The following is a 16384-nucleotide window of genomic DNA, read 5'->3' as shown; positions in this document are numbered from 1 at the left end:
CGTTTTTGCGCAGCTTGCTCACTTCCGACAGAGAAAAACAAAAGGTGACGGTTCGCATTCGGAGAAAAAGACGGCGAAGAGGAAGGGCTCGGCTGTCGATGCGCCTGTCCAGGAGGAGAGTCCGATAGCCAAGGAGGACCCTGCACTCCGTGGAGGAGGGGACATTTGCAAAAGCACATCATGTGACGACACCCCTGATGGGGCAGGCGGGGCCTTTGCTGCTCAGGTAGATTTGCTCATCGTTGTGTTTGAACATTTCGCTTATCTTCTAGTGATTTCTAGTGTGATTTACTAAAGATGGTCTTTGGTCTGTTTTTGCCTTTCAAAAGTGAGGAAAGAGTGTGTTATTTTAGTTTATAAAAAGTGAGGGCCAGGTGCGGTGGCTCACACCTGTAATCCAGGCATTTTGGGAGGCCAAGGCAGGTGGATCACCTGAGGTCAGGAGTTCCAGACAAACCTGGCCAACATGGAGAAACCTCATCTTTACTAAAAATACAAAAATTAGCCCGACATGGTGGTGCACACCTGTAGTCTTAGCCACTTGGGAAGCTGAGGGAGGAGAATAGCTTCAACTCGGGAGGCAGAGGTTGCATTGAGCCGAGATCGTGCCAGTGCACTCCAGCCTGGGTGACAGAGTGAGACTCTATCTCAAAAAAAAAAGTGAGTAAATTTTTATGGTTTTATTCTTAATAAATTTGGTTTTTCTTTTCTTTTCTTTTTCTTTTTTTTTTTCTTTTGTTTGTTCCAGACAGCGTCTTGCTCTGTTTCCCAGGCTAGAGTGCTGTGGTGTTATCACAGGTCACTCCTGCCTCAAACCCCTGGGCTCAAGCGATCCTCCCTCCTCAGCCTCTAAAAGTGCTGGGATTATAGGCACTTTATAATACCTGTTTTATCTTATGTAATTTTGAGAAATTTTGGATTAACTGCTTGAAGGCAAGTGTCAGTTGTTTGCTTTGTAATGGAAGACTGGGAGTTCTTCATGTGTGGTTGTGTCTATCAGCCCCTTTGATGGGTGTTTCTTGGAACACTTAAAATATAATATTCCTTCACATACTTGTAAATGCACCTGTGTGTCACATTTGTCTTTTACCTTTTCACTAAAAGTGAGATGAGGAGGGAAGGGGTGAAGGTATTGCAGACATGGTGTGTTGCTAGAGGAGACTGGGTCTGCTGCTTGAGGCCTTGTGAGCTGCAGGGGCACCCCCATGGGCAGGTGTGGCAGGTGAGTGCACACTGAGTCCTGAAGGGGCTGGCCTTCCAAGCTCCTTGGGGGCCTACAAACCTGCCTGGAGGCAGGCTGTCCTTGGGCCTTTTGTGTGAATTATGAACAAGGGCCTTGGGTGTTGAGTGTCCCTGCTGCTGCAGCAGAATGGGTGCAGGCTTTGGTGTTTGCTAGGATTCGCTGGAAAACTGGTGACCAAAGGGAGAATCTGGCCCAAGGTCATATGTGTCTATCCTGCTTTACTTAAAAAATTGAGTTGCAGCCGGGCACGGTGGCTCAAGCCTGTAATCCCAGCACTTTGGGAGGCTGAGATGGGCGGATCACAAGGTCAGGAGATCGAGACCATCCTGGCTAACACGGTGAAACCCCGTCTCTACTAAAAAATACAAAAAACTAGCCGGGCGAGGTGGCGGGCGCCTGTGGTCCCAGCTACTCCGGAGGCTGAGGCAGGAGAATGGCGGGAACCCGGGAGGCGGAGCTTGCAGTGAGCTGAGATCCGGCCACTGCACTCCAGCCCGGGTGACAGAGTGAGACTCCGTCTCAAAAAAAAAAAAAAAAAAAAAAAAAAATTGAGTTGTTGCCAACAGTTAAAATTTGTGTTATTCCGCCTACAAATCCTGATTTTTTTTTTTTTGAGACAGAGTCTTGCTGTCGCCCAGGCTGGAATACAGTGGCCCGATCTCAGTTCACTGCAAGCTCCGTCTCCTTGGTTTATGCCATTCTCCTGCCTCAGCCTCCTGAGTGGCTGGGACTACAGGCACCCACCACTTCGCCTAGCTAGTTTTTTGTATTTTTTTAGTAGAGATGGGGTTTCACCGTGTTAGCCAGGATGGTCTTGATCTCCTGACCTCGAGATCTGCCCGCCTCGGCCTCCCGAAGTGCTGGGATTACAGACATGAGCCATCGCGCCCGGCCCTGAATTTTGTTTTTTATCTCTTGAGTTTTTTTGGTTGTTGGGTTGGTGGTTTTTTTTTTTTTTTGAGACAGAGTCTCACTCTGTCGCCCAGGCTGGAGTGTAGTGGTGCGATCTCCGCTCACTGCAAGCTCCGCCTCCCGGATTCACGCCATTCTCCTGCCTCAGCCTCCCGAGTAGCTGGGACTAAGGGCGCCGGCCAACACGCCCGGCTAATTTTTTTGTATTTTTTTTAGTAGAGACGGGGTTTGACCATGTTAGCCAGGATGGTCTCGATCTCCTGACCTCATGATCCACCCACCTCGGCCTCCCAAAGTGCCGGGATTACAGGCGTGAGCCACCACGCCTGGCTTAAAGCAATATTTTAAAAACCAAAGGCTGGTAAAATGTAAGGATACTTTCTCTAGGAAACTGTGTGCTCCTGCAGCCAGCATTCTGCATGGAATGAAGGCCTGGCAGGGCCTGACTGATTTTCGTCTCACCTCGTCATCCTGAGTTCCTCTGCACAGTTGTAGCTTGACGGCAGCAGAGACATACCTCCTCTTCCTGTCCGTTGGCTCTAAAATGGTGGGCAAAGGTCGGGTACCAATCAGCTTTTTCCACAGAATTCCTGTTATTTTAATAAGCTAAACATGCAGTCATCAGATGTTAACCCCTGTTGGGTCTTGGACATCAGCTTTTTTTCCCTTTTTTTTTGAGGTAGGGTCTTGTTTTCTTGCCCAGGTTGGAGTGCAGTGGCACAGTCATGGCTCATTCCAGCCTTGACCTACTGGCCTCAAGTGACCCTCCTGCCTCAGCCTCCCTAATACCTGGGACTACAGGCGTGTGCCACCATGCCTGTCTAACTTTAAAGAAAAATTTGTAGAGACAGGGTTATACTGTGTTGTCAGGGCTGGTCTCAAACTCCTGAGCTCCAGTAATTCTCCCACCTCAGCCTCCTGAAGTGCTGGAATTACAGGTGTGAGCCACCCACCTGGCTAAAATTTATATTCTTTATACATGTATAGGTAAACTAAGTCATATGTGTAGAAGAGAGCCTTTGTGTTTCTGTTGTATACTAAGTGAGAAATCAAATTTCTTTTTTTTTTTTTTTTTTTTTTTTGAGACGGAGTCTCGCTCTGTCTCCCAGGCTGGAGTGCAGTGGCCGGATCTCAGCTCACTGCAAGCTCCGCCTCCCGGGTTCCCGCCATTCTCCTGCCTCAGCCTCCCGAGTAGCTGGGACTACAGGCGCCCGCCACCTCGCCCGGCTAGTTTTTTGTATTTTTTTAGTAGAGACGGGGTTTCACTGTGTTAGCCAGGATGGTCTCAATCTCCCGACCTCGTGATCCGCCTGTCTCAGCCTCCCAAAGTGCTGGGATTACAGGCTTGAGCCACCGCGCCCGGCCGAAATCAAATTTCTTAAGCCATTTTGTCAGTTATGTATATAAAAACCATTGGTGCTGTAAGAAGCAGATATTTCATTAACTTTTTCTCTGATTATATCATTGTACATCATCAGTCTAAAAACGAGTTTTCTCATATGTTGTAAAATAGTTCATGATATTTGAGTTTCACATGCCTTTAATCCAGATGTAGATGTTAAAATAGGAGTAATTTTGTGTTCGGAATAATGATCTTCTGAAAAGTGAAATTCCGGCAAAGAGTTCACGGTTTAAAGCTAGGAGCTGGTGGTCGTGTGGTCGAATAATGTCCCAGGCCAGGGCGCTCCCCTCTCAGATGGTTGGTCATGCTGTGTCCAGAAATCAGGAATCCTCAAGGAACCTTTATGTTGTAGTTGTACCAGTGCTTTGAACATAATTAAAGGCGTATTTGTTTTATTTTACCCATCTATAAATTGTGAGAGGTTTGGCTATCGGGAGTCTAGTGAGCTTATTGAACAACATAAGATGATAAATGTGTGTGTGCGTGCGTGTGTGTGTGAGGGGGAGGGAGAAATAATTGTGCTTTCCAACATATAATAAATTGCTTACTTTGATCGCTAACTGTTAGGTAAATGCAAAGTCTTTTTTCTTTTTTTTTTTTTGGAGACAGGTCTTCTCTCTGGCACCCAGGCTGGAGTGCAGTGGCCCAATCACAGCTTACTTCAGCCTTGACCTTGCTGGCTCAGGTGATCCTCCCACCTCGGCCTCCCAAAGTGCTGGGATTACAGGCATAAGCCACCGTGCCTAGGCGATATAAGACATATTTTTAACCAAGTTTAAGATCTTAGGTTTTTTTCAGGATGGTTATAAGTGAAGGTAGAATTACAGGAAGACTGGTAAATATTCAGGATTCAGCTATGTTCCCTTACAATTTGTTAAGTGCATGATGGAAAAATAGTTGAACCGATGCAACAGCTGTCTCAGTTCTGGAAGTTAACTCAGAAATGGCAGAAAGCAGGGTCAGGCGTGGTGGCTCTCAGCACTTTGGGAGGCCAAGGTGGGAGGATGGCTGGAGCCCAGGATTTTAAGACCACCCTGGGCAACATAGTGAAACTCTGTCTCTATGAAAAATATAAAAATTAGCTGGGCGTGACAGTGCATACCTGTAGTCTCAGTTACTCAGGAGGCTGAGTTGGGAGGATCACCTGAGCCCAGGAATTTGAGGCTACAGTGAGCTATGGTGGCACCACTACGCGCCAGCCTGGGTGGCAGAACAAGGCCTTGTCTCAAAAAAAAAAAAAAAAAAATTGTAAAAATAAAGCAGTGGTAGAAAGCAGAATTTGAGGCCAGGTGCGGTGGCTCAAGCCTGTAATCCCAGCACTTTGGGAGGCCGAGACGGGCGGATCACGAGGTCAGGAGATCGAGACTATCCTGGCTGATACGGTGAAACCCCGTCTCTACTAAAAAATACAAAAAACTAGCCGGGCGACGAGGCGGGCGCCTGTAGTCCCAGCTACTTGGGAGGCTGAGGCAGGAGAATGGCATAAACCCGGGAGGCGGAGCTTGCCCCGTGAGCTGAGATCCGGCCACTGCACTCCAGCCTGGGCGACAGAGCCAGACTCCGTCTTAAAAAAAAAAAAAAAAAAAAAGAAAGCAGAATTTGACCTTTCAGTTACAGATGAGGAACAAAATGAGGAGAGGCCATTTTTTATAAAAGAACCATCCAGCCGGACGCATTGGCTCACGCCTGTAATCCCAGCTCTTTGGGAGGCCAAGGTGGGCAGATCACCTGGGATCAGGAGTTCGAGACCAGCCTGGCCAACATGGTGAAACCCTGTCTCTACTAAAAGTACAAAAATTAGCCGGGCCTCGTGGCAGGCGCCTGTAATCCCAGGTACTCAGGAGGCTGAGGCAGGAGAATCATTTGAACCCAGGAGGCGGAGGTTGCACTGAGCCGAGATCACGCCATTGCACTCCAGCCTGGGGGACAAGAACGAGACTTCATCTCAAAAAAAAAAAAAAAAAAAAAAACCCATCCAAAAATTGCTCAGAGGTCAAGAATTTCAGAAGAAAATACAAAAACTTTGGCTGAAGATTTAACTAGTGCTATAGAACGCTTAAGAAGTGTAGTTCTAGCACTTTTCCAACTCATATTTGTATCAAATACCAGGAAATATAGTTACCATCATTTATCATCTAGATTCCTGGCCCCTCTTTACTGTTTTGTCATTTTAAGTTGTTTTACAAGTAGTTTACAGAAGTAAAAATAAAGCAATAATTTAAAACAACTTCATTAGAAATTTGCTCCAACCTCTTTGCATCAACTAAGTTTTGGCACCCAAACATTAGAAGTGACTTCTTAAGGAAGTGGATGGTCCAGGTTCCTTTGAAGTGGAATCATTCAAGTGAGTGGACAGCTGATTGAGACCACTGTGTCCCCTTTTCGTCCCTCACTTCCTCTTGATTCTGAGAAGACTGATCCTAGGGTATCGTCAAATGAAGACTTGTGTGAAATTTTATTTTCACGTCAGTTTTGCCGTCATTGGCTATGAGTACGCTCTCTCTGCATTCATCTTGTGACTCATCTGATGATCTTGAAAAGCCAACACTGTGATTTTTCTTTGCTACTTTGGGAGGAAATGGAAATGTTCTCAGTGAATCATCTTGTTGAGAGCAGGCTAGTCTGGGCACTGTGGCTCATTCCCAGCATTTTGGGGTGGTGAGGTGGGAGGATTGCTTGAGCCCCCAGGAGTTTGAGGCCAGCCTTGGAACATAATGAACATAGAGACCCTGTCTCTACAAAAAAATAAAAAATAAGCTGGGCACAGTGTCACATGCCTGTAGTTCTGGCTACGCAGGTGACTGAGGCAGGAGGATTGCTTGAGCCCAGAAGGTCAAGGTTGCAGTGAACTGTGATTGCACCACTGCACGCCAGCCTGGGTGACAGAGCGAGACCTCGTTTCAAAAAGTTAATTAAATTTTTTTTGAAAGTAGAGTTCATGGCTGGGCACAGTGGCTTGCTCCTGTAATCCCAGCACTTTGGGAGGCCGAGGTGGGCAGATCACAAGGTCAAGAGATCGAGACCATCCTGGCCAACATGGTGAAACCACGTCTCTACTAAAAATACAAAAATTAGCTGGGCCTGGTGGCACGCGCCTGTAGTCCCAGCTACTCAGGAGGCTGAGGCAGGAGAATCGCTTGAACCTGGGAGTTGGAGGTTGCAGTAAACCGAGATCGCGCCACTGTACTCCAGTCTGGCAACAGAGTGAGCCTCCGTCTCAAAAAAAAAAAAATAATATTCTATAAAAATATATTATAGGCCGGGCGTGGTGGCTCACACCTGTAATCCCAGCACTTTGGGAGGCCGAGGCGGGCGGATCACGAGGTAAGGAGATCGAGACCATCTTGGCTAAGATGGTGAAACCCCGTCTCTACTAAAAGTACAAAAAATTAGCCGGGCGTGGTGATGGACACCTGTAGTCCCAGCTACTCGGGAGGCTGAGGCAGGAGAATGGTGTTAGCTCGGGAGGCGGAGCTTACAGTAAGCCAAGATCACACCGCTGCACTCCAGCCTGGGCGACAGAGCGAGACTCCGTCTCAAAAAAATAAATAAATAAAAATTTAGAACTTGAGAATTGTTAATGCGGAAGGTTCACTTTCTGAACAGGTGGAAATGAGCTCTCCTTGTTAAATGAAGTCAGCATAGGCCTGCAAGTAGAGGAGCTGGGAAAGGCCTGAGGCTGCAGCCCTGGACCTTGCTTTAAATGCTTCTTTCTGGCCCTCCCCTTAGCTGGAGGACCGAGATGGAGAGAAGAGAGAGGACTTGGAACAACTGCAGCAGAAGCAAGTCAGTGACCACCCTCCAGAACAGCGTGGGATCTTCACAGTCAGTGACCCCTGTCAAGAACAGCGTGGGATTTTCACAGTCAGTGACCGCCATCCAGAACAGCGTGGGATGTTCACAGTCAGTGACCACCCTCCAGAACAGCGTGGGATGTTCACAGTCAGTGACCCCCATCCAGAACAGCGTGGGATGTTCACAGTCAGTGACCACCATCCAGAACAGCGTGGGATGTTCACAGTCAGTGACCCCCATCCAGAACAGCGTGGGATGTTCACAGTCAGTGACCACCCTCCAGAACAGCGTGGGATCTTCACAGTCAGTGACCCCTGTCAAGAACAGCGTGGGATTTTCACAGTCAGTGACCGCCATCCAGAACAGCGTGGGATGTTCACAGTCAGTGACCACCATCCAGAACAGCGTGGGATCTTCACAGTCAGTGACCCCCATCCAGAACAGCGTGGGATCTTCACAGTCAGTGACCACCCTCCAGAACAGCCTGGGTTCTTCACAGTCAGTGACCCCCATCCAGAACAGCGTGAGGTCATCACAAAGGTATTCTTCAAGTTCTCTGTTAAGGTGTATTCTTTGTCAAAGGATTTCTTTATGTTGTAGAAATCCAAACCAGTGAGAGGACCTTCCATCTCTGCAGGGCCTCTCTTTAAAAGTAGAAACTGAAAACAGAGAGAGCTGGAGGCAGAGGCTTACCCTGTAGGCCCCACGTGCTGCTGCCTGCACATTCTTAGTGTTGCCTGTGGATGGAAAGCCTCTCTTCAGACCTCAAATCTGCCTTCCTTGTGATCTTCCTTTTTTGTTTTTCCCATGGGACATTGAAGAGAAGCCACCCTTCATAAGTTTGAGGAATTTCACGTATTGCCTTTATTCTAGTTGCCCTTGTCGATGGACTCACCTGGCTGTTCAGCATTTTTTTTAGGCCTGGCAACTCAGGTTTCACATCAGTCACGTGACTGGAAGTCCCATGCCAGTTGAGAGCCTGGCAGGGCAGGGAGGCTGTGCCCGTTGGGAACCTGGCAGGGCAGGGAGGCTGTGCCTGTTGAGAGCCTGGCAGGGCAGGGAGGCTGTGGTCAGTCTACATGTCCCTGGTTTCTGCCACGTGCCTGGTGGGATGAATTCCACACATGTTGAGTTGATTACCTTTATTTTATTGACATGTTTTTTGTTAGCATTTGGAAGAAAACATTAAGTTTGGAATTGACTAATTTTAAAGTGTTATGTTAAACGCCTATATTTTAGGCTGGACATGGTGGCTCATGCCTGTAATCCTAGCACTTTGGGACGCCAAAGTAGGTGGATCATGAGGTCAGGAATTTGAGACCAGCCTGGCCAATATGGTGAAACCCCGTCTCTACTAAAAATACAAAAATTAGGGTGTCACTGCACTCTAGCCCGGGAGACAGACCGAGATTCTGTCTCGAAAAAACAAAACAAAAAACAGAAAGCCTATATTTTAGCCATTTGATTCTAGCTAAACTCAGTTCACACTGTTCTAGGCAGGTTTGGTTGTTTTTTGCTTTTTTTTGCTTTTTTTTTTTTTTTTTTTTTTTTTTTTTTTTTTTTTGAGACAGAGTCTTGCTCTGTTGCCCAGGCTAGAGTGCAGTGGTGCGATCTTGGCTCACTGTAACCTCCACCTCCTGGGTTCAAGCAATTCTCCTGTCTCAGCCTCCTGAGTAGCTGTGACTATAAGGACCCACCACCATGCCTAGCTAATTTTTGTATTTTTAGTAGAGACAGGGTTTCCCCACGTTGGCCAGGCTGGTCCTGACCTCAAGTGATCCGCTCGTCTCAGCCTCCTGAAGTGTTGGGATTACAGGCGTAAGCCACTGCACCTGGCCGGCAAATTTATTTGTTTTTTGAGATGGAGTTCCGCTCTTCTTGCCCAGGCTGGAGTTTAGTGGCATGATCTCAGCTCACTGCAGCCTCCGCCTCCCAGGTTCAAGCGTTTCTTCTGCCTCAGCCTCCTGAGTAGCTGGGATTACAGGCACCTGCCATGACACTGGCTAATTTTTACGTTTTTAGTAGAGAATGGGTTTCATCATGTTGGTCAGGCTGGTCTCGAACTCCTGACCTCAGGTGATCCTCCTGCCTTGGCCTCCCCAAGTGCTGGAATTACAGGCGTGAGCCACCATGCCGGCCAGGTTTGGTTTTTAATCTGCATTATTGCAGGAAAGATCTAACTTATAGGCGGGGCCTGGAAGAACAGTCTCTGGTGGGTTCTATAAAACCCACTCTTCATTCATTTATTCACTTTTTGGGACCAGGTCTCATTCTGCCACCTGGGCTGGAGTGTGGTGGGGCCGTCACAGCTTAGTGTAGCCTCAACATTATTTTGATGCTTAAATTGTTGCCGCCCTGTCCATGGGGAGCCTCTTCAGGTGGCCCCTGTGTCATGTGTTTGAAGCACATTCTGGCTTTCTGACACTGCAAGTTGGTGCTGCAGGCTCATCGTGTGGGCCCTGTCTCCGTTCTGAGTCCGCTGTTTCTCCAAGGAGTCTTGGTGCCTTTTACTGGATTGTGGTGTTGAGACCAAGACCTGGGCACTCGGTGTGCTCACTGCTACTGGGATGTTGCTGCTGCTTCTGGGCTCTCTCCGTGGATGGAGTGAGAAAGGGTGTGCCTGGGAGCTAGTCTGTGTGTACGCTCACAGCTGTATTTATGTTCATCTGTATTTATAGACGCATATATTAAAATAAATAGGAGTACACACTGATACCTCAGAGCCTGATCCAGCACCACAGGGTTCACTCTGCCCTCCCCCCTGGTTTATCTGCAGTTTCCTTCTCAGACAGTGAGAAGCCTGGCTCTCACTTCTGCCATTTATTTACTTAAAAAATAAATAAATAAATAAATTGGAAGGTTTTTTTTTTTTTTTTTTTTTTTGATGGTTTTGCTCTGTTGCCCAGGCTGGAGTGCAGTGGCGGGAGCTTGGCTTGCTGCAGCCTCTGCCTCCCAGGCTCAAGTGATTCTCCTGCCTCAGCCTCCCTAGTAGCAGCGATTACAAGCACCACCACCATGCCTGGCTAATTTTTGCATTTTTTAGTGGAGATAGGTTTTCACCATATTGGTCAGGCTGGTCTCTAACTCCTGACCTCAGGTGATCCTCCCGCCTCAACCTCCCAAAGTGCTGGAATTACAGGTGTGGGCCACCACGCCCGACCCCATTTATTTACTTATTTGCTCAACTCTCCTGTAAGTGTATAATAGTTTCAGAATTAGCAACCCACATCATATAAGAAACAAATTTACTAAGTGGAGTTCAGTGTTTCTTTACATCTCCTTTGGTTTCCATTTTCAGTTTCCAGTCAAAACTGTTTTCCGAGGTGACTCAGGTCACTCCTCTCTTCCCCAGCCCCTCACTAAGATTGTGTCTTCATGGGTGAGCATGTAGTCAGGTTCATTGGTCACTGGCTACTTACTATCCTGGGATCCCACACCATCCTGGTCAATTTTTTAAAATTGTATACTGTGTTGTTTTGTTTTGTTTTGTTTTGTTTTTTGAGGCGGAGTTTCGCTCTTGTTGCCCATGCTGGAGTGCGATGGTGCGATCTCGGCTCATCGCAACCTCCACTTCCCGGATTCTAGCGATTTTCCTGCCTCAGCCTCCCGAGTAGCTGGGATTACACCGTGCCCAGCTAATTTTGTGTTTTTAGTCGAGACAGGGTTTCACCATGTTGGTCAGGCTGGTCTTGACCTCCCGACCTCAGGTGATCTGCCCCCTCCTCGGCCTCCCAAAGTGCTGGGATTACAGGCGTGAGCCACTGCACGCGGCCTGCATACTGTTTTTTTTGAGACAATGTCTTGCTCTGTTGCCCAGGCTGGAGTGTAGCGGTACAATCTCAGCTTACCACAGCCTTGAACTCCTGAGCTTAGGCAATCCTCCCACCTCAGCCTCCCAAGTAGCTGGGACTACAGGCACGTTCCACCACATCTGGCTAAGTTTTGTTGTTTTTATTTTTTTGTAGAGACAGGGTCTCACTATGTTGACAGGATTGGTCTTGAACTCTTGGGCTCAAGTGATCCTCCTGCCTTGGCCTCCAAAAGTGCTGAGATTACAGGTGTGAGCCACCTCCCCCACCCTAGAAATTGCATGCTTTAAGTTCATTCTTTGTGATGCACAATTGTGTAGAGTCGTATCCACCACCCAGTTACCCTCCAGAACAACCCCAGCCCCCAAGAGGGCCTGTGTCCTCTTTCTAAACAGCTGCTCCCTCCTTCCCCAGCCTCTGGTAACCACTGGTGTGTTTTTTGTTCTATGGTTTTGCCTTTTCCAGAATGTTCTACAGACGGAATTCTATAATATGTAGAATTAGGCTGGGCGTGGTGGCTCACGCCTGTAATCCCAGCACTCTTGGAGGCCTTTTGAGTTCAGCTTTTTAAATCACTTAGCAAAATGAGTTTAAGATTCTCCAAGTTTTAGATTGATCAGTAGCTCATTCCTTTTTGATGCTGGATTTGTTTATCCACTCACCTGGTGAAGGATGTCTTACTTGCTTCTAGCTTTTTTGTGAATATGAATAATGAATTTATCTTTTTTTGTTTTTGAGACGGAGTTTTGCTCTTGGGCTCTTGTCACCCAGGCTGGAGTGGTGATCTCGCCTCACTACAACCCCCGCCTCCTGGGCTCAAGCGATTCTCCCGCCTCAGCCTCCCGAGTACCTGGGATTACAGGTGCATGCCGCTACCACTCGGCTAATTTTCGTATTTCTAATAGAGATGGGGTTTTGCCATGTTGGCCAGGCTGGTTTTGAACTCCCGAACTCGAATGATCTACCCGCCTCTGCCTCCCAAAGTACTGGGATTACAGGTGTGAGCTATCACACCCGACCTCATTTTTGTATTTTTAGTAGAGACAGGTTTTACCACGTTGACCAGGCTGATCTCGAACTCCTGACCTCAGGTGATCTGCTCACCTCAACCTGCCAAAGTGCTGGGATTACTGGTGTGAGCAACTGCACCTGGCCTATTTTTATTTCCCTGGCCTATTTTTATTTCCCTTTTTGAAAGTCTGGCTGGTGTAGACATATAGTTGGCAGTTGGTGTCTTACCTGCCGGTGGTTTCGCTCTGCCTCTCTAGCTTGTGTTCACTGCTGGGGCCGCCCTGAAGACTTTTGTCTTTGGTATTCTGCAGTTTTGATTTGTTGTGTTCTCTAGAGGGACAGAACTAAAAGGATAGATAGATATATAAAGGGGAGTTTATTAAGGAGCATCGAGTCACATGATCACAAGGTGAGGCCCCCAGTGGGCCATCTGCAGGCTGAGGAGCAAGGAAGCCAGTCTGAGTCGGAAAGCTGAAGAACTTGGAGTCTGATGTTCGAGGGCAAGAAGCATCCAGCACAGGAGAAAGATGGAGGCCAGAGGGCTAACCAGTCTAGTCTAGTCCTTCCACGCTCTTCTGCCTGGTTTTATTTTGGCCACACTGGCAGCTGATTAGATGGCGGCAACCCAGATTGAGGGTGGATCTGCCTTTCCCAGTCCATTGACTGAAATGTTAATCTTTTGCAACATGCTCACAGACACACCAAAGGACAATATTTTGTATCCTTCAATCCAGTCGAGTTGACAATGTTAACTATCACACTAGGTGTGGCTTTTTATGATGTCATTAATTCTACTTGGGATCTAGGGTTTTATTCAACGTGTGGATGATGCTTCTCTCATCTGTTGCTTCTCAAATCCTAACCGGTATCTCCATGCGTACCTTCTACCTGTTCTTTCTCTCCATTAAGTGTTTAGACTTCTCTTGCATACTGTATTTGTCTGTTCTCGTGCTGCTAATAAAGGCATACCCAAGACTGCGTAATTTATGAAGGAAGAGAAGTTTAATGGACTCACAGTTCCACGTGGCTGGGACGGCCTCACAATCATGGTGGAAGGCAAGGAGGACCAAGTCACATCTTAGGTGGATGGAGGAAAGCAAAGAGAGAGAACTTGTGCAGAGGAACTCCTCTTTATAAAACCATCAGATCTAGTGAGACTTACTCACTCTCAGGAGACTAGCATGGGAAAGACCTGCCCCCATGATTCAGTTACCTCCCACTGGATCCCTCCCATGATACGTGGGAATTGTGAGAGCAGCAAGTCAAGATGAGATTTGGGTGGGGACACAGCCCAGCCATATCACATATGTATAGCTCAACACACTTTTGTGCTTGCCTTCTTTTTGCTCTTGGCTGTAGGCTGGATAGTTTTATCTGGGTTATCTCCCAATTTTCCAAACCTGTGTTCATCTGTATATAATTTGCTGTTAAATGTGTCCGGAATTGTTAATTTTGTTCTTGCTGTTTTTAGTTCTGTTTGGATTCTTTAAAATTGGTTGTGTCATTCTGCATAATTTCTTGTTTCCTAGAGAGATTTTCAAACTATTTTAACTACGTCTTTTTTTGTGAGTGAATTGGTCTCTACTTTGGCCTGGTATTTAGAGGTGCAGTCAGCCTATCTACTTTGTTTTTTTTTGAGATGGAGTCTTGCTCTGTTGCCCAGACTGAAGTGCAATGGCGTGATCTCGGCTCACTGCAACCTTCACCTCCCAGGTTCAAGCGATTCTCCTGCCTCAGCCTCTCAGGTAGCTGGGATTGCAGGTGCTCGCCACCATGCCGGGCTAATTTTTTTATTTTTTTAAGTAGAGATGGGGTTTTGCCATGTTGGCCAGGCTGGTCGAACTCTTGAGACAAAGTATCGCTCTGTTGCCCAGGCTAGAGTGCAGTGGCACCATCTCAGCTCCGTGCAACCTCTGCCTCCCAGGTTCAAGCAATTCTCATGCCTCAGCCTCTTGAGTAGCTGGAATTACAGATGTGTGCCACCACAGCTGGCTAATTTTTGTATTTTTAGTAGAGATGGGGTTTCCCTATATTGGCCAGGTTGGTCTTGAACTCCTGACCTCAAGAGATCTGCCTGCCTTGGCCTCCCAAAGTGCTGGGGTTACAGGCGTGAGTCACTGCGCCTTACCAGCCCGTCCGCTTTGAATGGAGTGTATTGCTTGGGTTGATTTGGATCACTTTTATTATTTTGGGCCTGCCGTGGGTGCCACTTCTCAGGATCTTTTTTTGGTTCCTTGAATGTTTTCTGTTTTCCATATGCCCGTTATTCCGCTTGGAGTAGCACATTGTATGGTCCTTTTTAGTGCGGTGTTTGTGTTACTTTTGTGGGAAGTCTGTGTTCTGGCTCGTGGGAGTCCCTTCAAGTTGAGTGCCACATTTTCATCTGATCAGTCTTCCAAAAATATCCCTTTCCCTAGACATGTTTTAGTTTTAATTTTATTTTTTATTTTATTTTTCTCACATCTAGTAAGGCAGAGAATATTTTTAAATTTTTTTGTAGAGATGGGCTCTCACTCCTGGTCTCAAGCCATCCTCCTGCCTCGGCCTCCCAAACTGCTGGGGTTGTAGGTATGAGCCTCCACACCTGGCCTCCTGGACATGTTTTGTTGTGTTTTTTCATTTTGAGACAGGGTCTTACCCTGTTGCCCATGTGCAGTACAGTGGCGCAGTGATGGCTATGGCAGCCTCGACCCCTGGGCTCCAGCAGTCTTTCCACTCAGCCTTCTGAGGAGCTGGGAAGACAGGCGCGCGCCACCATGCTTAGCCAATTTTAAATACTTTGTAGAGATGGAGTCTCTTTACCTTCACCAGGCTGGTCTCAAACTTCTGGCCTCAAGTGATGCTCCCGCTTTAGATGCTTTTTGATTTTTTTTGAGATGGAGTCTCACTCTGTTGCCCAGGCTGGTGTGTGGTGGTGGGAATTCAGCTCATTGCAACCTCTGCCTCCCAGGTTCAAGTGATTCTCATGCCTCAGCCTCCTGAGGAGCTGGGATTACTGGCATGCACCACCATGCCCGACTGATTTTTTAATTTTTAGTAGAGATGGGGTTTTGCCTTGTTGGCCAGGCTGGAGTGCAATGGTGCAATCTTGGATCACTGCAACCTCTGCCTTCTAGGCTTAAGTGATTCTCCTGCCTCAGCCTCCTAAGTAGCTGGGATTATAGGCGTGCACCTCTGTGTCTGGCTAATTTTTGTATTTTTAGTAGAGATAGGGTTTCACCATGTTGGCCAGGCTGGTCTCGAACTCCTGACCTCAGGTGGTCCGCCCACCTCGGCCTCCCAACATACTGTGATTACAGGCGTGAGCCACTGTGCCTGGCCTCCATACTGTTTTTTATAGTGGTTGTACTAGTTTACATTCCCACCAGCAGTGTAAAAGTTTTCCATTTTCACTGCATCCACGCCAGCCTGGATGTGTTTTTTATTTGTTTGTGTCATCAATTCTTTCTTCTTTTTTGAGATGGAGGTTCGCTCTTATCACCCAGGCTGGAGTGCAATGGCACGATCTCGGCTCACTGCAACCTCCGCCTTCCGGGTTCAAGTGATTCTCCTTCCTCAGCCTCCAGAGTAGCTGGGAATACAGACACGCACCACCATGCCCAACCAATTTTTTTATTTTTAGTAGAGATGGGGTTTCACTGTGTTGGCCAGGATGGTCTCAATCTCTTGACCTTGTGATCTGCCCGCCTCAGCCTCCCAAAGTGCTGGAATTACAGGTGTGAGCCACCGCGCCCGGCCAGTGATTTCTTTCAGCAGTGTTTTGTGGTTTCCCTTGTAGAGGTTTTTCTCCTCCTTGGTTGGGTATATTCCTAAGTATTTTATTTTATTTTTTGCAGCTGTGGTAAAAGGTGTTGCGTTCTTCATTTGGTTCTCAGCTTGGTCCCTTTTGGAGTACAGCAGTGCTGCTGATTTGTGTACGTTGATTTTGCATCCTGAAACTGTACTGAATTCATTTATCAGATGTAGGAGCTTTTTGGATGAGTCTCCAGGGTTTTCTAGGTAAACCATCCTATCATCGGCAGACGGTGACTGTTTTTCCTCTTTACCAACGTGGATGCCCTCTGTTTCTTCTCTTGTCTAATTTCTGTGGCTGAGACTCCAGAGCAGTGGTGAAAGTGAGCATCCTTGTCTTTTTCCAGTTCTAAAATGCCTTCAGCTTCTCCCTTTTCGGTATAATGTTGGCTGTGGGTTTGTCATGAATGACAGTGTCCC

General features: G+C 47.3%; 1 protein-coding gene across 13 annotated transcripts in view; it reads left to right on the top strand.

Annotated features, from left to right (window-relative positions):
* The window catches only part of PCNT (pericentrin), a 121047-nt gene that overhangs the window by 2171 nt on the left and 102492 nt on the right, over positions 1 to 16384 (top strand). For 9 of the 13 annotated variants that reach the window (XM_015132667.3, XM_077995263.1, XM_077995260.1 and 6 more), the window contains exons 2-3: positions 14 to 226; positions 7287 to 7892. In XM_015132667.3, the coding sequence (XP_014988153.3) occupies positions 14 to 226; positions 7287 to 7892 (819 nt within the window). The remainder of the gene's footprint in view (positions 1 to 13; positions 227 to 7286; positions 7893 to 16384) is intronic. The other 4 variants (XM_077995265.1, XM_015132670.3, XM_077995266.1 and 1 more) reach the window with 2 other exon arrangements.

This window comes from Macaca mulatta, chromosome 3, assembly GCF_049350105.2.
Source record: "Macaca mulatta isolate MMU2019108-1 chromosome 3, T2T-MMU8v2.0, whole genome shotgun sequence".
Lineage (NCBI taxonomy): Eukaryota > Metazoa > Chordata > Mammalia > Primates > Cercopithecidae > Macaca > Macaca mulatta.
The sequence above is the reverse complement of the archived record's forward strand: the minus strand, read 5'-3'. Positions and strand labels throughout refer to the sequence as shown.